This window comes from Rhinatrema bivittatum, chromosome 6 (assembly GCF_901001135.1).
Source record: "Rhinatrema bivittatum chromosome 6, aRhiBiv1.1, whole genome shotgun sequence".
Lineage (NCBI taxonomy): Eukaryota > Metazoa > Chordata > Amphibia > Gymnophiona > Rhinatrematidae > Rhinatrema > Rhinatrema bivittatum.
Window position 1 is genome coordinate 276667317 of NC_042620.1, and position 25128 is coordinate 276692444.

Genomic DNA, 25128 nt, shown 5'->3' on the forward strand with positions numbered 1-25128 from the left:
ATGCAGAGCGAATGGTTTCCTTCAACCAACGAGCAATTGTAGTCTTGGAGGCCGCTTTACCTCGCCTGGGACCACCATAGAGGACGAACAGATGATCGGAGACTCTGAACACATTAGTGATCTCCAAATAGTGCAACAAGGCGCGCCAAACATCCAGCTTCCGCAGGTCCCTAGCCAAGGGATCCGAAGACTGCACCTGACCAAATGATGGCAACTCCACCGTCTGATTGACGTGAAAGGACGAGACCACCTTTGGTAAAAAAGACGGCACAGTACGCAAGGAGACTCCTGCTTTTCTGTACTTCTTTTTTAAAATTTAAAAAAAAAAAGATAACTTGGCAGACCGCCGAGTTATGAAGACCGACGCCGGTAAACTCGGTGTCGGTTTTCATAACCTGCCTGTCTGCCAGTAATGAAAACGGCCGCCGAGTTTAACCGGCAGCCGCGGCAGGTCGCGTTAGCAAGGAGGCGCTAAGGTCGCGCAAGCAACCCTAGCGCCTCCTTCCTAGTGCGACCCCCTAATTTACATATTGCATGGCACCCCCCTTGCGGGCGCCATGCCTGTGCTAAGAAAGCGGGCGCTGAAAAGTCAGCGCCCGCTTTCCACGAAAATTATTGCATCGGCCCCCCTAGCCGGTTAGTGCTAAATATCACACTAGGCAGCTAAAACTGGAAACCCTGCCCTGGCATGCCCCAGTCTGTCACCTTTTCAGTCTGGCTTAATCTGTGCAGACCGCTGGGGAGATTTTTAACCGGTGCAGCTAAAAGCCCATTTTAACAGCATAAATCTTTTGGACGCTGATCCCTGATCCCAGACGGCGGGCTGCTTCTTACTATGAGCCAGCTGGGCTGCTTCAAATGCTGGAGAACGTGGCAGGCGTTGGTGGTGACGGAGCTGACACCTGCACACCAGAGCACGGAGAAGAGCCATGGCTTGTCCACCACATACAGATTCACCTGGCCGTCCTTTTGATAAGCCCTGCGGAGAGAGCAGAGAGAAGTGGTAGAGGAGGAGGAAAACACAAGATGCAACGGGGGAGAGGGTTGCAGGGCACAACAAAAGAGAAAGGAGGGGGGGACCCATGAGGGTGTAGAGGAGGAGAGGAAGACAACACAAGTGGTTGCAAGGAAGGAAAGGAAAGGGCAGGAGAGGGAGGACAGAGACATGAGATATCATAGAGAGGGAAGAGAGATAGAGGGGGGAAAAGAAGAGGAGAGAATGACAACTGGCGGTGAGGATGAAGATTGAAAAGATGAGTGCAAACTGGACAGAAGAGCAGAAGATTAGAAACTCTTACTAGATGCTTCACTCCCAATCTGTCTAAACTGGCCTTTGGGTTTGAGGGTGTCATAGAATTAGAGGGTAGAGATGTGAATCGTGTCCTCGATCGTCTTAACGATCGATTTCGGCTGGGAGGGGGAGGGAATCGTATTGTTGCCGTTTGGGTGTGTAAACTATCGTGAAAAATCGTTAAAATCGTGAGCCGGCACACTAAACCCCCCTAAAACCCACCCCGACCCTTTAAATTAAATCCCCCACCCTCCCGAACCCCCCCAAATGCTTTAAATTACCTGGGGATCCGGCGGTGGTCCAGAACGGCGGCGGTCCGGAACGGTCCCCTCAATAGAATCGTGTTGTCTTCAGCCGGCGCCATTTTTCAAAATGGCCGCCGCAAAATGGCGGCAGCCATAGACAAAAACGATTCGACGGAGGAGGTCGTTCCGGACCCCCGCTGGACTTTTGGCAAGTCTTGTGGGGGTCAGGAGGCCCCCCCAAGCTGGCCAAAAGTTTCCTGGGAGTCCAGCGGGGTTCCGGGAGCGATTTCTTGCCGCAAATCGTTTTCGTATGGAAAATGGCGCCGGCAGGAGATCGAGTGCAGGAGGTCGTTCAGCGGCGGTCCGGAACCCCCGCTGAACGACCTCCTGCAGTCGATCTCCTGCCGGCGCCATTTTCCGTACGAAAACGATTCGCGGCAAGAAATCGCTCCCGGAACCCGCTGGACTCCCAGGAAACTTTTGGCCAGCTTGGGGGGGCCTCCTGACCCCCACAAGACTTGCCAAAAGTCCAGCGGGGGTCCGGAACGACCTCCTCCGTCGAATCGTTTTTGTCTATGGCCGCCGCCATTTTGCGGCGGCCATTTTGAAAAATGGCGCCGGCTGAAGACAACACGATTCTATTGAGGGGGCCGTTCCGGACCGCCACCATTCTGGACCACCGCCGGATCCCCAGGTAATTTAAAGCATTGGGGGGGGGGGGGGTTCGGGAGGGTGGGGGATTTAATTTAAAGGGTCGGGGTGGGTTTTAGGGGGTTTTAGTGTGCCGGTTTTCCTGCCCTCCCCCTTCCCCCGATTTACGATTTTTTAAAGATAAATCGGGGGAATTGGTATTGTATCGTGGCCCTAACGATTTTTTGACGATTTAAAATATATCGGACGATATTTTAAATCGTCAAAAAACGATTCACATCCCTATTAGAGGGTGCGAGAATGATATAAAACATCCAAAGAGAACAATTGTCACATCAATAGCCTTTCAGTCCCAACTCCTGACTTAGAATAAGGCCCTTGCATTAGGTTATGATCTTTCCATCTTCAGCCCTACCCTCACACCCACGCAATCCTATGTTTCAGAACCCATCACACTCCCACCAGGATAAAGAGAGAGCGAGGAAGCAGCCATCACTCAGCTCATTGTGGAGGTCATTGTCCTTCCTACTGCCCAAGGCAAAGATCACAGAGAAACAACCTGAGGGCAGGTAAAGACCTCCAAGTCCATCCTGTCACTTTCTTCCTGCCTGAATACTACAGATTCTACCCTGTGTCTAGCTTTACCCCCTGCTATCCCAAAAACTAGAGTTTCTCTCTGCTTATCCCAGGCTTTACCCTCACTCCCCCACAGCTAAGAATACTCTGTGCTTATCTCAAGCTTTACCCCCTCACTCCCCCACAGCTAAGGATCTTCTGTGCTTATCCCAGGCTTTACCCCTCACTCCCCCACAGCTAAGGATCCTCTGTGCTTATCCCAGGCTTTACCCCCTCACTCCCCCACAGCTAAGGATCCTCTGTGCTTATCTCAAGCTTTACCCCCTCACTCCCCCACAGCTAAGGATCTTCTGTGCTTATCCCAGGCTTTACCCCTCACTCCCCCACAGCTAAGGATCCTCTGTGCTTATCCCAGGCTTTACCCCCTCACTCCCCCACAGCTAAGGATCCTCTGTGCTTATCCCAGGCTTTACCCCCTCACTCCCCCACAGCTAAGGATCCTCTGTGCTTATCCCAGGCTTTACCCCCTCACTCCCCCACAGCTAAGGATCCTCTGTACTTATCCCAGACTTTACCCCTCACTCCCCCACAGCTAAGGATTCTCTGTGCTTATCCCAGGCTTTACCCCTCACAGCTAAGGATACTCTGTGCTTATCCCAGGCTTTACCCCTCACTCCCCCACAGCTAAGGATCCTCTGTGCTTATCCCAGGCTTTACCCCTCACTCCCCCACAGCTAAGGATCCTCTGTGCTTATCTCAAGCTTTACCCCCTCACTCCCCCACAGCTAAGGATCTTCTGTGCTTATCCCAGGCTTTACCCCTCACTCCCCCACAGCTAAGGATCCTCTGTGCTTATCCCAGGCTTTACCCCCTCACTCCCCCACAGCTAAGGATCCTCTGTGCTTATCCCAGGCTTTACCCCCTCACTCCCCCACAGCTAAGGATCCTCTGTGCTTATCCCAGGCTTTACCCCCTCATTCCCCCACAGCTAAGGATCCTCTGTGCTTATCCCAGGCTTTACCCCTCACTCCCCCACAGCTAAGGATCCTCTGTGCTTATCCCAGGCTTTACCCCCTCATTCCCCCACAGCTAAGGATCCTCTGTGCTTATCCCAGGCTTTACCCCTCACTCCCCCACAGCTAAGGATCCTCTGTGCTTATCCCAGGCTTTACCCCCTCACTCCCCCACAGCTAAGGATCCTCTGTGCTTATCCCAGGCTTTACCCCCTCACTCCCCCACAGCTAAGGATCCTCTGTACTTATCCCAGACTTTACCCCTCACTCCCCCACAGCTAAGGATTCTCTGTGCTTATCCCAGGCTTTACCCCTCACAGCTAAGGATCCTCTGTGCTTATCCCAGGCTTTACCCCTCACTCCCCCACAGCTAAGGATTCTCTGTGCTTATCCCAGGCTTTACCCCTCACTCCCCCACAGCTAAGGATCCTCTGTACTTATCCCAGACTTTACCCCTCACTCCCCCACAGCTAAGGATCCTCTGTACTTATCCCAGGCTTTACCCCTCACTCCCCCACAGCTAAGGATCCTCTGTGCTTATCTCAGGCTTTACCCCTCACTCCCCCACCCCCTAGTTAAGGATCCTCTGTGCTTATCCCAGGCTTTACCCCTCACTCCCCCACAGCTAAGGATCCTCTGTGCTTATCTCAGGCTTTACCCCTCACTCCCCCACCCCCCAGTTAAGGATCCTCTGTTCTTATCCCAGGGATTACCCCTCACTCCCCCCACAGCTAAGGATCCTCTGTGCTTATCCCATGCTTTACCCCCTCACTCCCCCACAGCTAAGGATCCTCTGTGCTTATCCCAGGCTTTACCCCTCACTTCCACTCAGCTAAGGTTCCTCTGTGCTTATCCCTCACTCCCCCACAGCCAAGGATCCTCTGTGCTTCTCAAGTCTGCCTGGAGGGGGAGATGAGTGTGTATGGGTTTGAATGAAGCCTGCTTGGAGGGGGGAATGGGTGTGTATATGTACGAGAATGAAGCTTGCCTGCAGGGGGGGAGATGGGTGTGTATGTTTGTGAATGAATCCTGCCTGGGTGGAGGATGGGTTTGTATGTGTGTGAGACTGAAGCCTGCCTGAGGGGATGGGTGTATATGTATGAGAATGGGAACCTGCCTGGAATGAGTGGTTGTGAATGGGAGACTGCCTGGGATGGATGAGTGAATGGGAGTCTGCCTGAGGTGAGAGGGTGGTTGGATCTGAATGGGAGCCTTTCTTAGATAGGTGGATGTGAATGTCTGCCTGGGGGGGATGGGTGTGTTTTTGTGTGAATGGGAGCCTGCCTCGGGAGGGGGGGTGAACATTTTTTGCCACCCCCACTAATCCACGACAAGCTCAGGGTGATTGAAAATCCAGTTTCAGGTATGGGAAGTGAGGTATTTTTCCCTTCTTGTTTTAATTATTAGGTGTTTGATGTGTTTGCTATTCTGAAATATTTAATTGCTGTTTAGAAATTTTTAAAAGTTTATACATGAGTTCTTAATTATTGGATGTCATTCTATTTGTCATCTTTTTGGCAGTATTTTTTTATTAGTATGGCTTATTATGATTGATTTATATTTCTTGATTTTATTGTTTGATTTATGAGGATTGGTGATTTCTGTTTTCCCATTGCTTCGTAATGTTGGAGTTTCCAGTTCAGTTTCTGTTTACACATTTCTGTTTATATTTTATGGTCTCTTTATTCTCTGTTTGGTCAGGTTTTGCCTGTGCTCTGCATGTGTAACTGAGATGAGGTATTTTGCTAGTATGTATAGTTCCTGTGTAGGAATTTAGCACATTAGTTTGTTCTGCTTTCTTAATAGGAGGTGTTAGGGCCTGGTGTAATATTTGCCTTTTCACAGATACGGTTGTTCCTGTTTGAGTGCTTGCAGTTAGTACTGTTTGGTATGGGATTTTTTTCTATATTGTTGGCTGTCCAAGGGCCCAACCCACACCTATGATACATCACAATAGGCTTAGTACTATATGGGTTCAAAGTGTCATTTTTTGCAAGGTTTTCTCATTGGCACCACAGCAGTGCATGTTTTTCTATACAATAAACTGGTGCTGGCTACAGGGCCCAGCCAGCATCAGTTTTATGCACCGGTAGATGGGGGAAGGAGCACCTGGGGATCATTCCTTCACAATTTAGAAATTTTGGACCTGTGGATGGGGTAAAATAGGTTTGGGGGAGTGTGTTAATTTTCATTGTTTTGATTGCCAGAGGAAGCAGGACTTTCTTTTGGCAGTGGAAGGGGGATTGGGACAGAGCATAAGACTGACAGTTTCTATTGTGTGCTGAAATGACAGGAGTCGGATGGCGCCTTATAGACTAATCAATTTATTAAAGCATGAGCTTTCGAGGATAGTCCACTTCGTCAGATGCATTGTGTGTTGGTTATTGAGGAAAACAACAAAACTTTTGTGTTAAGAAAAAACAGAATGGGGAAAAAGCACAGCAAGTTTTCACACAAGGCAGCAAAAATGCTAGCACCGGTCCCGAAAAGACCTGAAATGGCTGACCAGCACTTCTGACACATTTTGGGTGTGCTTGACTCAAACATGGAGCACAGTGGTAGGAAAGGAGTTGAGATGTCAGATTAGAAACAAGATGGGTAGCAGGGGAGGCTGATGTTGGGTTGAGCTTAGGAATCTGAATGCTCATTTACTCAAAGTGGAAGAATCTCCGTTGGGCAAACTGGATGTGCCAAGCTGATCTTTTTCTACCAACATGTACTGTGTTGCGATATATGTTTACTGCCAAACATTTGACCACTCCTCTAGTTTTCTTAGATCACTTCTCATTCTGTCAGTGCCCTTAGGGGTCCCCAGCCTATTGCAGAGCTAGTACCACCCGGAAAGAGGCAACCTTTTCCTTCTAATCCCTCCGCGATATTGAGCAGGATCAGCCCCAGGATCCATCCCCGAGGCACTCCACTGATCACCTTTCTCGCCTCAGAGTGGATTCCACTTCTCATTAGCCTCTGTTACCCATCACTCAACCAGTTTCCAATCCAGTCTGAGCCATTTCAACCACGTCACCTCTGGCTTGGGGCCAAACCCCCCCCCCCCCCCCCAGGTTGGGTCTGGCCCCACTGCATTTACCTCTCCTAGAATAATTGAAAGCACAGGTACACAGGTGCGGCGGGGATCTCTCAGGTTGCAGCCCTGCCACTGAGGGGTCTGAATGCCTTTGCCATGCCCCCATTCCCTCCACTCCCTGCTGCTTATGATCTTACCGAATTTCTTCTGTACTCAGGTTTTTGAAGGACAAATTCACCTTCTTCAGAGGCTCAGTGTCGCTGATGCTTCGCTTACGGCCATAAATCTGCTGAAATCCTGGAGCCTGGCGTATGACTTCTTCTCTGAAGTCATCAGGTAACCAAAGAATCTGCAGAGAAAACACAACTGCTTGACACCCGGAGAATATACTCCTGTTAGATATACATATGTGTATGATACTCTCAGAATACACACTTATGTGACACTCCACAAACACAGCTGTGTAACACCCCTGACAGGTGTGTGCTGTCACAATGTCTCAAGAAGAGCTTTAAACTAGGATCCTCAGCAATCAGTGGACAAAACACTCAGGGAAGGTAAGAGACGTGGAAAAAGAGGTCACTATCTAGAATGCTTTGTTTTGTGTTTTTTTTAATCTATTTCACCTCCTGCAGCTGGTCAGCTGCCGCTGTGGATTATAGTGTGGTACACTAGGTTTACAAGGTTTCAAGGTGGGTTACAGTGTGGAAGGTTAGAGGTTACATTATAGTGAGGTAGATTAGGTGAAGAGTTAGGGTATAATATGTAAAAGGTATTATACAAGGTGAATGCATGACATTACTAGCAAATTTGCTTACAGTGATATCATAGGTCAGTTTTTCCAAGTCTCTCTGCGTAGTTTTTGAGTATCACAGTTTGCAGCATTGGGGGGGGGGGGAGGGGGTAAGTTATGGAGGGCATCAGTCCATTTCTAGTTGGCACCAGGTAGAGGGTAAGTATCTTCTACTGGTGTGGCACCTCTGAAGGTTCTGGATCTAGATTTTTTTCTGTCAGACTGTTTTCAGGGGTGTGTGGTTAGCTGCTTTTCTCAACTTTAGCACAGGTTTCTTGTTGGGGAATATCCTTTCATCTTTTTGGTCAGAGATGGGGGAGGGGGGGGCAGTGTTTTTCACTGCTTCAATTCAAGTAACAGGATCTTGATACGCAGTGAAATGTGGAGCCATTGTAGAGTGACTATGAGGTGGGAAGCATGTTCCCAGGATTGCTCTGGCACTGGCATTATGGAGAGCCTGTAGTTTGTTTATTGGATTTTTTTGTAGTCCATTGCAATACACATTGGGTAGCAAAGTTTCAGATCTAGAGGCAGTACTGGAAGAGGCTGACTCTCATAGAGACATAGCACACAGACAGGCCGATGCCTTACTGTGCGCTCAGGCTAGCGCACAGGTTAACCCACGGTTGGATGCGTGTCCATAACCCCTCATGCAATAAAAGGATCAATGCATCCAAAATGCACATGTAAACCAGTGCATAGCTAATAGTGCTCATCACATGTAAATACCATTTTGATGAGGCTATTAGCTAGTATCCCCTTATGTAAAAAATAAATGTGCTTCTGACATGCAAATGTTTGAGAGTAAAAAGAACATCAGTCCCAGAGCTGGTGTTAAGTCTTGAGGAGCCCCAAAAGTTTACAGTAAAGCAGAAAATACTGCTTTTCTATGGTTTCTCCAACTTAATATCATGGCAAAATTAAGTCTGAGGAACCACAGAAAGCAGCAATGTGAAAAAACATTAAAAAAAAGTCTTGCCGGTGGTCAGGTTAGGAAAAAGGACGCTCAATTTATGAGTGTCTATTTTCCTAACTCGTGGCTGTGCACGTTTTTAGCAAGTTGGTATTGCAGCAGCCTGAGAGAGCTGAAAAAACAATTCATTCCTGATGCAGTACACTAATGCAGCATTCCAGTAAGTTTACTAACATAAAATGGTCACAAACACATGAGCTGTGTGCATGAAACTGAAAAGGCACACTAGACAGACATAAAGTGAGAAAAATGCTTCATTCTGGGTAGGTACTTAGCAACTGGCGCTCAGAATTGATGCAAGCTCTCTGGGGAAGGCACATTTTGCAGCAGAACTGCATTGTATGCAACTGTTTATCGTTAGGTAAGCCCTTTTGGGTAGGCACCTTTAGTCACACAGTTGTCACCATCATACAGCACTCATTTTATATACAAGTATCGCCGTTGCCTCATGTTTCTCCAGTTTCCTGCAGGAGACCCATCATCCTTCCGTCACGCTGCTGTCATGCAGCTCCTACCAAGCCAACAGTCCTGCTGCCAGCTGTTCTGCCAGGTCTTATGTAAAATGGAGAGAAGCATGAGTGACAGCAAGCACTTATGTACCCCAATGCTTAGTCCATTTTTTTAGGGTTGTACATTTAACTCCTGGATCAGAGATTGAACCCTAGACCCAGAAACTTCAAGGTCCAGGATCACATTGAGGAACAGCATTCTAGACTGACACTGAGATTTAACTTCATTCCACCTCTGATGCAGGAGTAAAATTTCCAGTATTATAAAAAAAACATAAGTTAAGCCTTCAGGGCTTTAACACAGCTCCTTGCATCAGGAGTAAGAGCTAATGCCTTCTTTAACATGGGATTTGCATGGAGATGTGCTAATTTTTACTCATGTTTATGCACACATTTTTTGGTATTCTAAAATCCTTATTAAACGATGAGTAAATTTACACACACAAAATTGTGCAAAACGTGGGCTAAAGTTGCACTCAGACTAGGAAAAGCAATTAAACTGGCCTTGTAGTGGCAAAGGGGCAGATGTTAGTGACAAAATATTGTAAAACTCAGAGGGCACGTTATGAAATATGTAGGAGCTGACAAGCAGAAGCTGAATCACTTAACAAACAAGACTGTTCAGGATTCACAAAGGAAGGGATTGGAATAGCACCACAGAAAACTGCCACAACTATAAATGGAAGAGAGGTAGACAATCAGTTTCAGAAGATTGTGTTCATGAGCAAATAGCAAATCTAAAATTAGGTATTTCTTCACATAGAGGGTGGTGGATGCCTGGAATGCCTTTCCAGTGGTAATGAAGACGAAAACAGTCAAAGAATTCACAGGGGAATGGGATAAACACCGTGGGTCCCTAAAGGCTAGAGGACGGAAATGAAGAAAAGAATGTGTGGGGGTAACCCACTCGGTGCGACAGTTACTGCCCTTAGCAGAAGCACAGGGATTACTACCCTCAACCAATAATGCCTGGATAACACGCTCCACTTTGACAGCGGGGGGGGGGGGGGGGGGGGGGGGGGGGGGGGGGGGGGGTGGCCGAAAGAAAGGGGAATTGGATTCAACCAGCCCAGCCCCAGATTTTACGGTCTGGGGGTACTGCTATGCAGACATAAGGGAAAAAGCACAAGACTGCTTCCACAGCCACATCCCAAAAGCAAAGTAAGTCAGCATTGCTGGAAATTTTCAGGAAGGCTCCTCACCCTGTAAAAATGTTGCTAACAGTGATTTTTTTTTTTTTTATGGGTTTGACAGTTGCTTGGCTTCCGATTGTAAATGTTACTATCCTTGTCATAAGGATTGGGGGTAACTGCACAGACTACCCTTAAGAGAAACCTAGGGGTGACTTAACGTGGCATGAGAGATGTTACCATAGGAACTTGTTGGGCAGATTGAATGGACCATTTGGTCCTTTTCTGCCATCATTACTAAGTTACTATGCTATGTTACTATATCAAAGTGATGGGGACGGATGGCATATATCCGAAGCTATTAAGGCAACTTAGAGATGTCCTGGAAACAATGCTGGCTGACCTTTTCAATGCTTCTTAAGTCTCTGGAGTAGTTCCCAGAGATTGGAGACAGGTGGGTGTGGTTTTTATTCATAAGGTGGAAGTAAGGAGGAGGCCAATTAGTTTGACCTCTATGGTGAGCAAATTATTGGAATCACTGCTAAAACAGGATAGTGTAATTTTTGGAATCCAATGGACTGCAAGATCCGAGGCAGCATAGTTTTACCAGAGGTAAATCTTGTCAGAAGAATCTGATCAGTTTCTTTGATTGGGTGACCAGAGTGTTGAATCAAGGAAGAGTGCTAGATGTAGTGTTCTTAGATTTCAGTAAGGTATTTGTCACAGTTCCACACAGTCAACCTATAAATTGAGAGCCCTTTTTGTCATGGTGTGTGAGCCCCTGTGCTGCGGTGAGATTGGCTATGCCCAACTGGTGATGCAGCCGGGTTCTCACTGACAGAAGGTGGAGTTGCTCAGATGGTGACCAAATCTGGACTTCACCTGTACCAGCCCCCTGCAGATTGAACCCTTGGGTTTTGCGAGCAGACAGGGTCATAAAACAGGTTATGTTCAGGGAAGGCAGCAGGCAAGAAGAAATAAGAGTCCAGACAGTGGTCTGGGCATGTGGAGATCAAGTGGAGTCCGGTCTAAGCAGTGTCAGGTACAAGCAGTGGTCAGGACAGGCAGAAATCAAGGGATGTTAGATCCAAGCAGTGGTTAGGGCAGGTGGAAATCAAGTGGTGTCAGGTCTAGGCAAAGGTCAGAATACAAGAATTCAGTCCAAGGAGGAAGAAGGCAGGCAGGAGGCAAGGCTAGAATGAGACAAAGGAGGAATGAGGCAAGGCAGGCTGCATTGAAGGCAGGACAAGCAATGTATTGCGGCAAGAAAGAGCTGCTGTCTCAGTGGTGCTTAAGAGGTGCCAGGATGTGATGTCATTGAAGGGTTCAACGGAGCATTTCCCAGCGTGGGCCCTTTAAGATTCAGCACATCTGTGGAGTGTCTGGGAAAAGGAGGAAGCATGGTGGCATCTGGGGTGAGTGAGGCTGGCTATGGAATGGCCTTGCAGTTGGTCAAATGTGACAGCACCCCCCCTTCTAAGTCCCTTCCCTAAGCCCTTTGGGCTTAGGCTTATGAGAAAAGAGGCTGTGGGACCTCCTGATTAATTGAGGGGCATGGACATTCTTGGCTGGTTCCCACGTGTTCTCCTTGGTATCAAATCCCTTCTAAGATATGAAGTAACAACTTGCCCTTGATAATGTTAGTTCAGGATGTCCTATACCTCATACTTTGAGTGTGGGAGTTAGTATGAGTTGGTAACAGACTGATCTTATCTGGCAGACAATGGGGAACACGGCCCGATAAATCATGGCACAAACATCATGGAGGACATCTTTAAGCGAAGATTGCAGATGTTTAACCACACTATATTCACCAGCTTGAACTGAGGTGCTAGACAGTATTTCTTATTTGCCTTTCTCTGTATTTTTCTGCAGCCAAAATAATGAATTGATGAGTCCTTTGCCAATGATCGTCAAGGCTTTGAGCCATAGCCTTAGCTGTGGGGCACAGGACTGCTAGAGTACACGGAGAGAAGTCCATGGGTGTCTGCTATAGACTATTTTAAAACGTGAAGAACTCATGGCTTCCCCAGTGTGATTGTTGTGGCATAATTCTGCTCACGGTAGAAGAGAAGCCCAGTCATCCTGCAAATCATTCACAAAGGCTCTTAGGAAACTCTTGAGAATTTGATTGGTTTATTCCTTAGTTTATGGGTGGTAAATTGAAAAGTTCAAAGAAACCTTGAATTTTCGGCAAAGGTTCTGTCAAAATTTATTTGCACCCCACGATTGGAGAATACATATTCCAGCAAGTTGTGATCGAAAAATATGTTGAAAGAAAGGACGCGCCAGTCTGGGGGCAGAGGGAAGTTCAGAAAGTGGTACGAAGTGAGCCATTTTTGAGAACAGCTCTAACCTTTTTAGCCTTTCCTCATAAGAGAGCTGTTCCAGCCCCGTTATCATTTTGGTTGCCCTTCTCTGTACCTTCTCCAGTGATACTACATCTGTTTTGAGATGCGGCAACCAGAATTGCACACAGTTTTCAAGGTGCGGTCTCACCATGGAGCGATACAGAGGCATTATGACATTCTCCATTTAACTCACTATTTCCTTCCTAATAATTCTTAACATTCTGTTTGCTTCTTTGACTGTCGCAGCACACTGAACCAACAATTTCAATGTATTATCTACTATGTCACCTAGATCTTTTTCCTCGGTGGTAACTCCTAATGTGGATTCGTGAATTTAACATCATGTAACTACAGCATGGGTTATATTTCCCTATATGCATCACCTTGTACTTGTCCCTCCTGTGATTTATCACAATCTCCATGTGATTTAACTACTGAATAAGTTTGCATCATCTGCAAATTTGATCACCTCATTCATCGTATCCCTTTCCATATCATTTATAAATTTGTGTGACAATAATATAGAGCTGTGTGACACCCTAAGATTACAAACCTATGTGTAGGATTATAGTTAAGCCTGGGAGTCTGAGTTGAAAGGGAGTATTGTTTTTTTATTGTGTAATTGTTTCCACCCCTTGGACTATACGAGTTGAGTTGAGGTTATGTCATGGGAGATGAGTGGGTTTTGTCACTGTGCTGTGCTGTAATCCACAGAGCTTGCTGGGGAGTTGTAATTATTTCAGACATAGCGATAACCGCAACTCACCAGTTCCTGGCTGATGTTGGTCTTGAGAATAGTCTCCACAGTTACATTGACAAAGCTTTTATTGTAGGTATGATTGTTTGGTGGGGGACGAAGGTCAAAGATGACAGACATGTTATGAGTCCCAGCAATTTCCAGTAGCTCCTGCAGGGCAGGAATCTTCTGCTTCTTCACTTCTTCCTCATCTTCCCTTGAGAGGGTCCTCGCTGCAGGGAATGGATGCTTCTGGTAATGAGAGCAAAGAAAAAACAGAGAACTAGTACAAACCCTCCCCACTTGAAACAGAAGTCATAACCTATCCAAGGGCAGAATCCATCACCCCTCAACATACACACATCAGAATCCATCAGCCCCCCAACACATACCAGAATCCGTCACCTTCCAACATACACACACCAGAATCCATTAGGGATGTGAATCGTTTTAGGACGATTAAAATTATCGTCCGATAATTTTAATATCGTCTTAAACCGTTATGGAACACAATACAATACAGATTCTAACGATTTATCGTTATAAATCGTTAGAATCGTGAGCCGGCACACTAAAACCCCCTAAAACCCACCCCCGACCCTTTAAATTAAATCCCCCACCCAATAACTTAAATAACCTGCGGGTCCAGCAGCGGTCCGGAACGGCAGCGGTCCGGAACGGGCTCCTGCTCCTGAATCTTGTCGTCTTCAGCCGGCGCCATTTTCCAAAATGGCGCCGAAAAATGGCGGCGGCCATAGACGAAAAAGATTGGACGGCAGGAGGTCCTTCCGGACCCCCGCTGGACTTTTGGCAAGTCTTGTGGGGGTCAGGAGGCCCCCCACAAGCTGGCCAAAAGTTCCTGGAGGTCCAGCGGGGGTCAGGGAGCGATTTCCCGCCGCGAATCGTTTTCGTACGGAAAATGGCGCCGGCAGGAGATCGACTGCAGGAGGTCGTTCAGCGAGGGTTCCGGCGCCTCGCTGAACGACCTCCTGCAGTCGATCTCCTGCCGGCGCCATTTTCCGTATGGAAAATGGCGCCGGCCATACGCGTATGGCCGGCGCCATTTTCCGTACGAAAACGATTCGCGGCGGGAAATCGCTCCCTGACCCCCGCTGGACCTCCAGGAACTTTTGGCCAGCTTGTGGGGGGCCTCCTGACCCCCACGAGACTTGCCAAAAGTCCAGCGGGGGTCCGGAAGGACCTCCTGCCGTCCAATCTTTTTCGTCTATGGCCGCCGCCATTTTTCGGCGCCATTTTGGAAAATGGCGCCGGCTGAAGACGACAAGATTCAGGAGCAGGAGCCCGTTCCGGACCGCCGCTGGACCCGCAGGTTATTTAAGTTATTTGGGGGGGGGTTCGGGAGGGTGGGGGATTTAATTTAAAGGGTCGGGGGTGGGTTTTAGGGGGTTTTAATGTGCCGGTTTTTCGATTTTTCGATTTTTAACGATTTTTAACGATTTTTCACGATATTTTACCCCCCCAAACGGCAACAATACGATTCCCTCCCCCTCCCAGCCGAAATCGATCGTTAAGACGATCGAGGACACGATTCACATCCCTAGAATCCATCACCCCTCAACATCAGAATATGTCAGACCCCCAACGCACACCAGAATACATCGCCCTCCAACTACACACACCAGAATCCATCTACCTCACCAAACACAAATACACTAGAATCTATCACCCCATCAGTATCCATCACTCTCAACACACACCAGGATCTATTAAACCTCAAAACCAACACACACCCTAGAATCCATCACCCCCCAACATTAGAATCCACTGCCACACTTCCCATACACACACCAGAAGCCATCACTTCCCAACACCATAATTCATCACTCCACCACACATACACACTGAAAGCCATCATTGTCTTCCTCCACACTCACTAGAATCCATCATTCCACTAACACCCCTTTCAGAGCAGCCTCCTTTCCCAGTACCGAGTGGGAAGAAAACCCATCTGCTTCACAGAGCTTAGAGTGGTCAGTACTGGGTTATAGTCTTTTACCTGCAAAAACCAGCTGCCAGCATCAAGCTGCTGGAGCTCTGTCCAGGTGAACCAGCAGCTCTCCTCCCGCTCTCGACCAGGAAACACTGTGGCCACATCAGTGGTCCGGTCCAATGTCTTGTCATGCATAAGGAATGGAACCCCATCCAAGCTGGAGGCAGAGGAATGTGATTACAGGTAATACGCTTCATATTCAACAAGACACCATCTGGTGTGGATTCACTTCATAGCCCTAGAGCTTCAGGCCAGCAAACAACTCATGAATAAATATCATTCCTCTGCTGGTCCTGATATGTAATTTACCATCAGCATGCATAGGGCCAGCCTTTGAGCAGGATGAGATGAGCGATTGCCTGGGGCACTGTGAGATGAGGAGTACCTCAGGTGCTGTCAGCTGATGGGCCAGGCAGCAGTGGTGATCATAGATACCCAGCAAAAGATGAGATTTGAGGCAGCAAAGCTTCACCAAAGCCTGTGGACCAGGTCTCTCTCAATGCCCCTCCTGCTAAAGAAAACCAAACTAGAGAACATAATATATTATATCATATCACACAACTAACTTGTGCAAACAATTTTATTGAAACCAATTTTTTAAGATATTTTTTGAGATATAATAGGATTTGTATGTTAATGATGTTTTAAGTGGAAGTTAAACTTGGATTGTTTGTTTGTTGCTGGCGAGTAGAATTTCGGCGAAAATTAATCCCTGATGAAGCCCGGTTTTTCGGGGTGAAACAAGGATCTTTTGTTGGAAGAGTCCATTGGACGGTGTCGATTCTACATATTTAAACACAGCAGGTTTTCAAGAGTAAAGGCTATTAGATTGCTTTGGCCCAGCATGCGTTGACACGGCACGCTATAACATAATTTAAATACAGCGGGTATTCAAGAGTAAAAGCTATTGGATTGCTTTGGCCCAGCGTGCGTTGACACGGCACGCTGCAATATAATCTGTATAAGAACTGCTGAAAATATGAATAATGAATGCTTGTTTAATGAAATTTTATGTTAAATCATTGTATGCATAATGTCATTATGTGATGAACACAAGATTAACCATATTGGCGATGTAACATTGGCCGCTGCGTTATCGTCTGAAAAAAAACATTTGTGCATTTTTTTATTGAATGAATGGTATGGATGTGATTGAGTGGATGTGTTAGTATTTATTGTTTAGATAGGTATCTTAAAAAATTGGTTTCAATAAAATTGTTTGCACAAGTTTGTTGGGTGATATGATATAATATATTATGTTCTCTAGTTTGGTTGTCGTTTAGTAGTTACGGAGAACTTGTATAGTTAGTAGCCCTCAGTGAGTATTACCTCCTGCTATAAGCACAGCTGGCAGAATAATGCTGCACAATATGTGCCATAAGATTATAGGATCTCACAACACAAACTGTGAAATGAACACCAAGCAGCAGAGGAAACTGATGTGCTAATAACTGTCACTCCTGATGGATGTGAGTAACCCAAAGAACTGCTGATTCAGGGGGGAGGTTAGGGGAAGGGGAGAGAACCAGAAACTGAGAGTAGAGAGCAGAAGACCTACATCTTATGGGATAATAGGATGGAGATGGAAATTGTGCATGGGGCAGGATGAGGGAGAGGGGAGGATGGACTCAAGGATGGGGGCATGATGTAGGAAAAAGGATCCTCGATAGAGAAATTGGACCTAGGATGGGGGAGGAAGAGGGAAAGAGAGAGGATCGCAGTCAGAGGGACTGGGACTGATGTAATACAGAGGGAGAGAGAACCACATTTGGGTGGAGGGGTGACAAAGTATACAGGGGATTGGTGGTAGGGCAGACCAATTCTGGAGAGGAAAGGGGGCAAAGAGAAACGCAAGGACATGGGATCAGAGGGAGCTGGAGAGGGGGTCAATGAGGAGGGCGAGAGATGGCAGATGTCAGAAGAAAGAGACTGGAGCCATGGGAGAGTGATAACAATAGGGAAGGAATTTGAGTTGGCGAAGGAATTATAAGCATAAAAAAGGACATAAGGGATGGAGATGAGGTGAGTGCAGAGGGTGTAAATAGGGAGTGTGTGAAGGGACTACGGAGTGTGTGAAAGACAGAGGGTGAAACAAGAGATTGAGGAAGGAATGAGAATGAGGAATGGAAATGGTGGGAGAAAGAAGGGAAGGAGAGCTAAGGAGGAGTGTGACATTGGAAGATAGAATACTGGTAAGTAGGTGAGGGATGAAAATAGGAAGATTGTGAGGACTGGGAAGGACAATGGGATAATATATAGAGAGGTGGGGTAGAGGCGAGGAAACCTGCAAAACCAACGATGTGGAGAAATGACAAGGAGAGAGAGAGATAAAAAGATGGGCATAGGAGATCTTGAAGTGGGATTGTTTGAGAGTCGGTTTGGGGATGGAGGGAGATGATAGAGTGAGAAAGGATGCTACAGTTGGGGAATAAGAACAATGGATCCAGATATCTGGAGACCAGTAGGAGGAGATGACCCTTGGTGTGGATCCTAGACTGACTGACTGGGTTAGAAACTGGCTGATGGGAGGCGACAAAAGGTAATGGTAAATTGAGTTTTCTCTGAGGAAGGGATTGTTACTAGCAGTGTGGCCTATGGATCAGTCCTTGGACTAGTTCTTTTCAACATTTTTGTGAGCGACATAACAGAAGGGTTGTCTGTATAGGTTTCTATTTTTCGAGATGATAATCAGGGTGGCAGCCAGGATGGAATGGAAAACATGAGGAGGAATATAGCAAAGCTCGAGGAATGGTCTAAGGCAGTGGTTCTCAACCTTTTATCTGTCAGGACATACCTGACAGATGGTTCTCACATGTGTGACACACTGAACACATGATCATCACGGGGCTAAATGTAAACATATACTCTGTATCTACAGGAACTGCCCCAACCCCCCAACAATGGGTGCAGAACAGAACTAGGACATTCCCCATTCAAATTACCATACAAAAAAGATATTTCTGGTGTCATCTCAGTAACAGCAACATAAACACTCTCTCCTACCAGGCGCAATAGCCCTCCTTATGAAAAGACAGTAATTTACCACCACTGCATGTTCTATTGAGAAAACACAATAAATAAGATAGGTACAAATGCCTACATGCTAGTAAAATACTTCCCCTCGGTCACACACCTAGAATCGACCTTCACCAAGTACAGAAAGACCACAAATTACAAATATGGAAACAGAAACTGGAATGGAAACCCAAAAAAGCCACTCTGCATTCTGTATAAAACAGAAATATAGCACCTAACAGATTTCCAGGATTTGCAATAATGTACACAAACTAATGTGCACAAAGTTACACCTGCATTATGGAACTCAAACAGTAACAACCCTACCTATGAAAAGGCAGCACTGCAAAAATTACACCAGGCCCTAAACACCAATACACCTCCTATTAGGAAAACAGAGCAAGCCAAACTGTTATAGATCCCTACCAAGAAACTACAAGCTTGCAGAACACCCTTAGCTGGGTCACACACACAGAACACAGACAGACTCTCACCAAAAACAGAACAAAATGACCATAAAGCTAATGTTTTTGTTTTTGCGTTGTTGCACTGAATACAGTTTGGCTTCTTGCTGTTTCCAGTTCAGTTTTTGTCTCCACATTTCTATTTATACATTCCTCGAAAAATATAAAATAATTCTAAAACTAGAATATAATAAATGTTTCAAAACAACTGATAAATGGAATAACATCCCATTATTAAAAATTTTCAAAATTATTATAAATTCTCCAAACACCAATAAAATATTTCTAACAGTAGACACATCACATAAAACCTAATAATTAAAATGGCAGTCAATCAAGAAAGATACATTTAAAAAGCCACCTTTACTTACCCTCTCCAGTAACTCTCCTACTCCTTTCCCTTGTAGGCCAATAGCACACACCAGAAGCAGCAGTAGCTGCTGAAGCTGTCCTCACAGACCTCTTCCTTAGGGATCACAACCAGTCTCTTCTCTCTCTCTCTCACACACATACCCTCAAGACCAGTTTCTGTCTCTCACACACCAATCATCTTCCCAACCAGTCTCTCTCTCACACACACACACCAATCATCTCCCTGATCAGTCTCACACATACACACGTCACCTCTCTGGCTAGTCTCTCTCAATCACACAATGCTCTCGCTCCCTCTTACACACAGGATTTCAATCACACACATACTCTATTTCACTTACACACAAGCTCTCAATCACAGACATGCCCTCTCTCACAGCCACAAGCCAGCCAAAAACATGCTCCATCTCTCTTGCACACACACATTGACACACAAGCACCCTCCCTAACTCACATATACACCACACACACATACAGAAGCACCCTCCCTGTCTCATACACATTACACTCTCACAGAAGCACCTTGCTTTCAGACTTGCAGCATTTTTCACTTTTACTAAAAGTGAAAGTGATGATCCCCCAAGGGACAGCCACCCACACCGTACAGCTTCTCTTGTTTTACGCTTTCAGGCAATAAAGCAAGTGTCTTTCTTCAAATTATCAGTCATGATTATTCATGTGGGAGATATGGAACCAAAAGACATCCTTAGTCAACTTCCCTTTTAAATAGGAAGATTCCAGTCTTAGTCATTTAAAAATATACATTTTCTAAAGGCTTAAAAAAATAGCAAAACCATTTCAGATTGGAACTATTCTAGTCTTCATGCTTAAATTATGCTTTAAAAAAAACCAAACAAACCCCACCTGGCATCAGTATCCTAAATTTGTGATTTTGCTGAGATGAACATTTTAAATATATATATATATAATTTTTTTTGCTTTAGTATTTGTCTCTACCCACTTTGCTAAATTTTATTTTCCAGAAGAGGGATGCTTAAAATTCAGTAATTTCATCTTTCATCCAACTTTTCAAAAGTTGTGCTACCAGCACAAAAGTTGAGGTATATGTATGATCACACTTCATTTTTTTTTAAACTAGCAGCTTCCTTTCTCACATACATAACACACACACACACACAGAAGCACCATTCCTTTCTCACACATCACACACACACACACACACACACACACAACACACACAGAAGCACTGTTCCTTTCTCACATACACACAGAAGCACCCTTCCGATCTAAGGCCCCCAGCTGAACAGGCCCCCGCCGGCCTTGATCCGGCGGGGGCCGAATAAATTAAAATCAAGGCCGGCGGCGGTGGCGGCGGCCGAAGAAAAGAAGATGGGCACCTCCCAGCCAGCTTCAAGTGGGGGATGGCTGGGCGGCACCCATCCTCTTTTCTTCGGCCTCCACTGGCCTTGATTTTAATTTCTTCTGTCCCCGCCGGAGACAGTGACAGCTGGCGGGGGCCGAAGAAAAGAAGATCAGCCAGCCCCCATGGGAGACCAAGCTGGCGGGGGCCGAAGAAATGAAGATGGGAGCCTCCCAGCCAGCCCCCGCCAGAGACGGTGACAGCTGGCAGGGGCCGAAGAGATAAAAATCGAGGCCGGCAGAGGCAGAAGAAAAGAAGGCTGGCGGGGGCCGAATAAATTAAAGGCCGAAGAAAAGAAGATCGGTGTCTCCCAGCCAGCCTCAAGTGGGGGCTGCCTGGGCGGCGCCCATCTTCTTTTCTTCGGCCTCCACTGGCCTTGATTTTAATTTCTTCAGCCCCCGCTGGCTTGGTCTCCGGCGGGGGCTGGCTGGGAGGCGTGAGGCTGGGCTGAGGAAGAGCCACGCGGTCAAGACCACGTGACCAGCTAGACCGGCCCACTGGGGGAAGCCCGATCCCCCGATAGGCCAATCCGCCTCTGTAAGAGATAGGTTGCAACAATGGGGAGACTTCCCGTTCTTTTGAGCAGGAAAAGGCTCCCTGGAATGGGTTGGCCCATAAAGTGTATAATGGTACAAATTATTAGGATTTAAGCATTTGCAAACAGATCATGACTTCATAAGCAACCCGGAGGAAGTTCTCTTCTCTGCCCTGAAACTAAAGAAAACTGTTTGTTTTACTTAAGGATCCATGCTGTGAAGGATTACTAGTTTGAATTGCCAGAGACTGAGGTTTCCCTTTGCAATGAGGATTCAGCCATTAGGACTGGACATAAGGCATGGACAAAGAGGCACAGCAGTCAAGGACAGAGGTCAAGCCCATGTAGGGACATAAGGCTTGGACGGACAGGCACAGCAATACAGGACAGAGTCAATCCTACCTAGGGACATAAGGCCTGGACGGACAGGCACAGCAGTTGAGGACAGAGTTAATCCCATGTAGGGACATAAGGCCTGGATGGACAGGCACAGCAATCAAGGTCAAACACTTGTAAGGACATAAGGCCTGGACAAACAGGCACAGCAATACAGGACAGAGTCAAGCCCATGTAGGGACATAAGGCCTGGACTGACAGGCACAGCAATCGAGGTCAAATCCTTGTAGGGACATAAGGCCTGGATGAACAGGCGAAGCAGTCGAGGCAGAGGTCAAGCCCACATAGGGACATAAGGCCTGGACTGACAGGCACAGCAATCGAGGTCAAACATTTGTAGGGACATAAGGCCTGGACAAACAGGCACAGCAATACAGGACAGAGTCAAGCCCATGTAGGGACATAAGCCCTGGACGGACAGGCACAGCAATTGAGGTCAAACACTTGTAGGAACATAAGGCCTGGACAGATAGGCACAGCAATCAAGGTCAAACCCTTGTAGGAACATAAGGCCTGGATGAACAGGCAAAGCAGTCGAGGACAGAGGTCAAGCCCACGTAGGGACATAAGGCCTGGACTGACAGGCACAGCAATCGAGGTCAAATCCTTGTAGGGACATAAGGCCTGGACAAACAGGCACAGCAATCAAGGTCAAACACTTGTAGGGACATAAGGCCTGGACAAGCAGGCAAAGCAGTCGAGGACAGAGGTCAATCCCAAGTAAGGACATAAGGCCTGGACTGACAGGTACAGTAATTGAGGTCAAACACTTGTAGGAACATAAGGCCTGGACAGACAGGCACAGCAATCAAGGTCAAATCCTTGTAGGGACATAAGGCCTGGACAAACAGGCACAGCAATACAGGACAGAGTCAAGCCCACATAAGGACATAAGGCCTGGACTGACAGGCACAGCAATTGAGGTCAAACACTTGTAGGAACAGAAGGCTTGGACAGACAGGCACAGCAATCGAGGTCAATCCCATGTAGGGACATAAGGCCTGGACTGACAGGCACAGCAATCAAGGTCAAACACTTGTAGGGACATAAGGCCTGGACAAGCAGGCAAAGCAGTCGAGGACAGAGGTCAATCCCAAGTAAGGACATAAGGCCTGGACTGAAAGGTACAGTAATTGAGGTCAAACACTTGTAGGAACATAAGGCCTGGACAGACAGGCACAGCAATCGAGGTCAAACCCTTGTAGAAACATAAGGCCTAGACAGACAGGCACAGCATTCGAGGTCAAACACTTGTAGGGACATAAGGCTTGGACAAGCAGGCAAAGCAGTCGAGGACAGAGGTCAATCCCAAGTAAGGACATAAGGCCTGGACTGACAGGTACAGTAATTTAGGTCAAACACTTGTAGGAACATAAGGCCTGGACAGACAGGCACAGCAATTGAGGTCAAACACTTGTAGGAACATAAGGCCTGGATAGACAGGCACAGCAATCAAGGTCAAACCCTTGTAGGGACATAAGGCCTGGCCAACAAGCACAGCAATACAGGACAGAGTCAAGCCCACATAGGGACATAAGGCGTGGACTGACAGGCACAGCAATCGAGGTTAAACACTTGTAGGAACATAAGGCCTGGACAGACAGGCACAGCAATCGAGGTCAAACTCTTGTAGGGACATAAGGCCTGGACGAACAGACAAAGCAGTCGAGAACAGAGATCAATCCCACGTAGGGACATAAGGTCTGAACGGACAGACACAGCAATACAGGACAGAGTCAAGCCCACATAGGGACATAAGGTCTGGACTGACAGGCACAGCAATCGAGGTTAAACACTTGTAGGAACATAAGGCCTGGACAGACAGGCACAGCAATCAAGGTCAAATCCTTGTAGGGACATAAGGCCTGGACAAACAGGCACAGCAATACAGGACAGAGTCAAGCCCACATAAGGACATAAGGCCTGGACTGACAGGCACAGCAATTGAGGTCAAACACTTGTAGGAACAGAAGGCTTGGACAGACAGGCACAGCAATCGAGGTCAATCCCATGTAGGGACATAAGGCCTGGACTGACAGGCACAGCAATCAAGGTCAAACACTTGTAGGGACATAAGGCCTGGACAAGCAGGCAAAGCAGTCGAGGACAGAGGTCAATCCCAAGTAAGGACATAAGGCCTGGACTGAAAGGTACAGTAATTGAGGTCAAACACTTGTAGGAACATAAGGCCTGGACAGACAGGCACAGCAATCGAGGTCAAACCCTTGTAGAAACATAAGGCCTAGACAGACAGGCACAGCATTCGAGGTCAAACACTTGTAGGGACATAAGGCTTGGACAAGCAGGCAAAGCAGTCGAGGACAGAGGTCAATCCCAAGTAAGGACATAAGGCCTGGACTGACAGGTACAGTAATTTAGGTCAAACACTTGTAGGAACATAAGGCCTGGACAGACAGGCACAGCAATTGAGGTCAAACACTTGTAGGAACATAAGGCCTGGATAGACAGGCACAGCAATCAAGGTCAAACCCTTGTAGGGACATAAGGCCTGGCCAACAAGCACAGCAATACAGGACAGAGTCAAGCCCACATAGGGACATAAGGCGTGGACTGACAGGCACAGCAATCGAGGTTAAACACTTGTAGGAACATAAGGCCTGGACAGACAGGCACAGCAATCGAGGTCAAACTCTTGTAGGGACATAAGGCCTGGACGAACAGACAAAGCAGTCGAGAACAGAGATCAATCCCACGTAGGGACATAAGGTCTGAACGGACAGACACAGCAATACAGGACAGAGTCAAGCCCACATAGGGACATAAGGTCTGGACTGACAGGCACAGCAATCGAGGTTAAACACTTGTAGGAACATAAGGCCTGGACAGACAGGCACAGCAATCGAGGTCAAACTCTTGTAGGGACATAAGGCCTGGACGAACAGGCAAAGCAGTCGAGGACAGAGATCAATCCCACGTAGGGACATAAGGCCTGGACGGACAGACACAGCAATACAGGACAGAGTCAAGCCCACGTAGGGACATAAGGTCTGGACTGACAGGCACCTCAATCGAGGTCAAACCCTTGTAGGAACATAAGGCCTGGACAGACAGGCACAGCATTCGAGGACAGAGGTGAATCCCACCTAGGGACATAAGGCCAGGACGAACAGGCACAGCAATCGAGGACAGAGTCAATCCCACGTAGGGACATAAGTAGTTGCCAGCCCTCCAGCATCTGTCTGATGCATGCTAGAATATTGGCTGTGGTATGGGCGTGGTCCTTCAGGTGGGTGTGCAGTAAATCCCACCTCCACCCTGATACATGTTCAGTAATAGAGCTGCTGGCTGCCCCTGCCTCAGCCAGGTCCCACCAGTGTGCTCTCAGGGAGAGGTAAGAGTGTGCAGCATTCATGGCGGTCCAGATATCGCAGGTGAAATACACTCTCACCTCTGCCTTAGCTAGCAGCCCTTGCATGCGATTGCGACACTGCTTGTGCAGGCTGCGGATGACCTTTCTGCTAAATGTGTTTCTGGAGGGGACTTTGTAATTTGGAACTACAACCTTCAGAAAACGCTTGACACCCACATTCTCCACTAACTGCAAGGGCTGGTCATCAAGGGCACAGCAATCGAGGACAGAGTCAATCCCATATAGGGACATAAGGCCTAGACTGACATGCACAGCAATCGAGGACAGAGT

At 47.2% G+C, this 25128-nt stretch overlaps 1 protein-coding gene across 1 annotated transcript in view; it reads right to left on the reverse strand.

Annotated features, from left to right (window-relative positions):
• Nucleotides 1–25128, reverse strand: part of GDPD2 (glycerophosphodiester phosphodiesterase domain containing 2) — a 185125-nt gene that overhangs the window by 22966 nt on the left and 137031 nt on the right. Inside the window, exons 10-13 of the mRNA XM_029607252.1 lie at nt 15311–15461; nt 13324–13545; nt 6999–7150; nt 835–979 (exon numbers count right to left, since the gene is read on the reverse strand). Coding sequence (XP_029463112.1) covers nt 835–979; nt 6999–7150; nt 13324–13545; nt 15311–15461 — 670 coding nt within the window. The remainder of the gene's footprint in view (nt 1–834; nt 980–6998; nt 7151–13323; nt 13546–15310; nt 15462–25128) is intronic.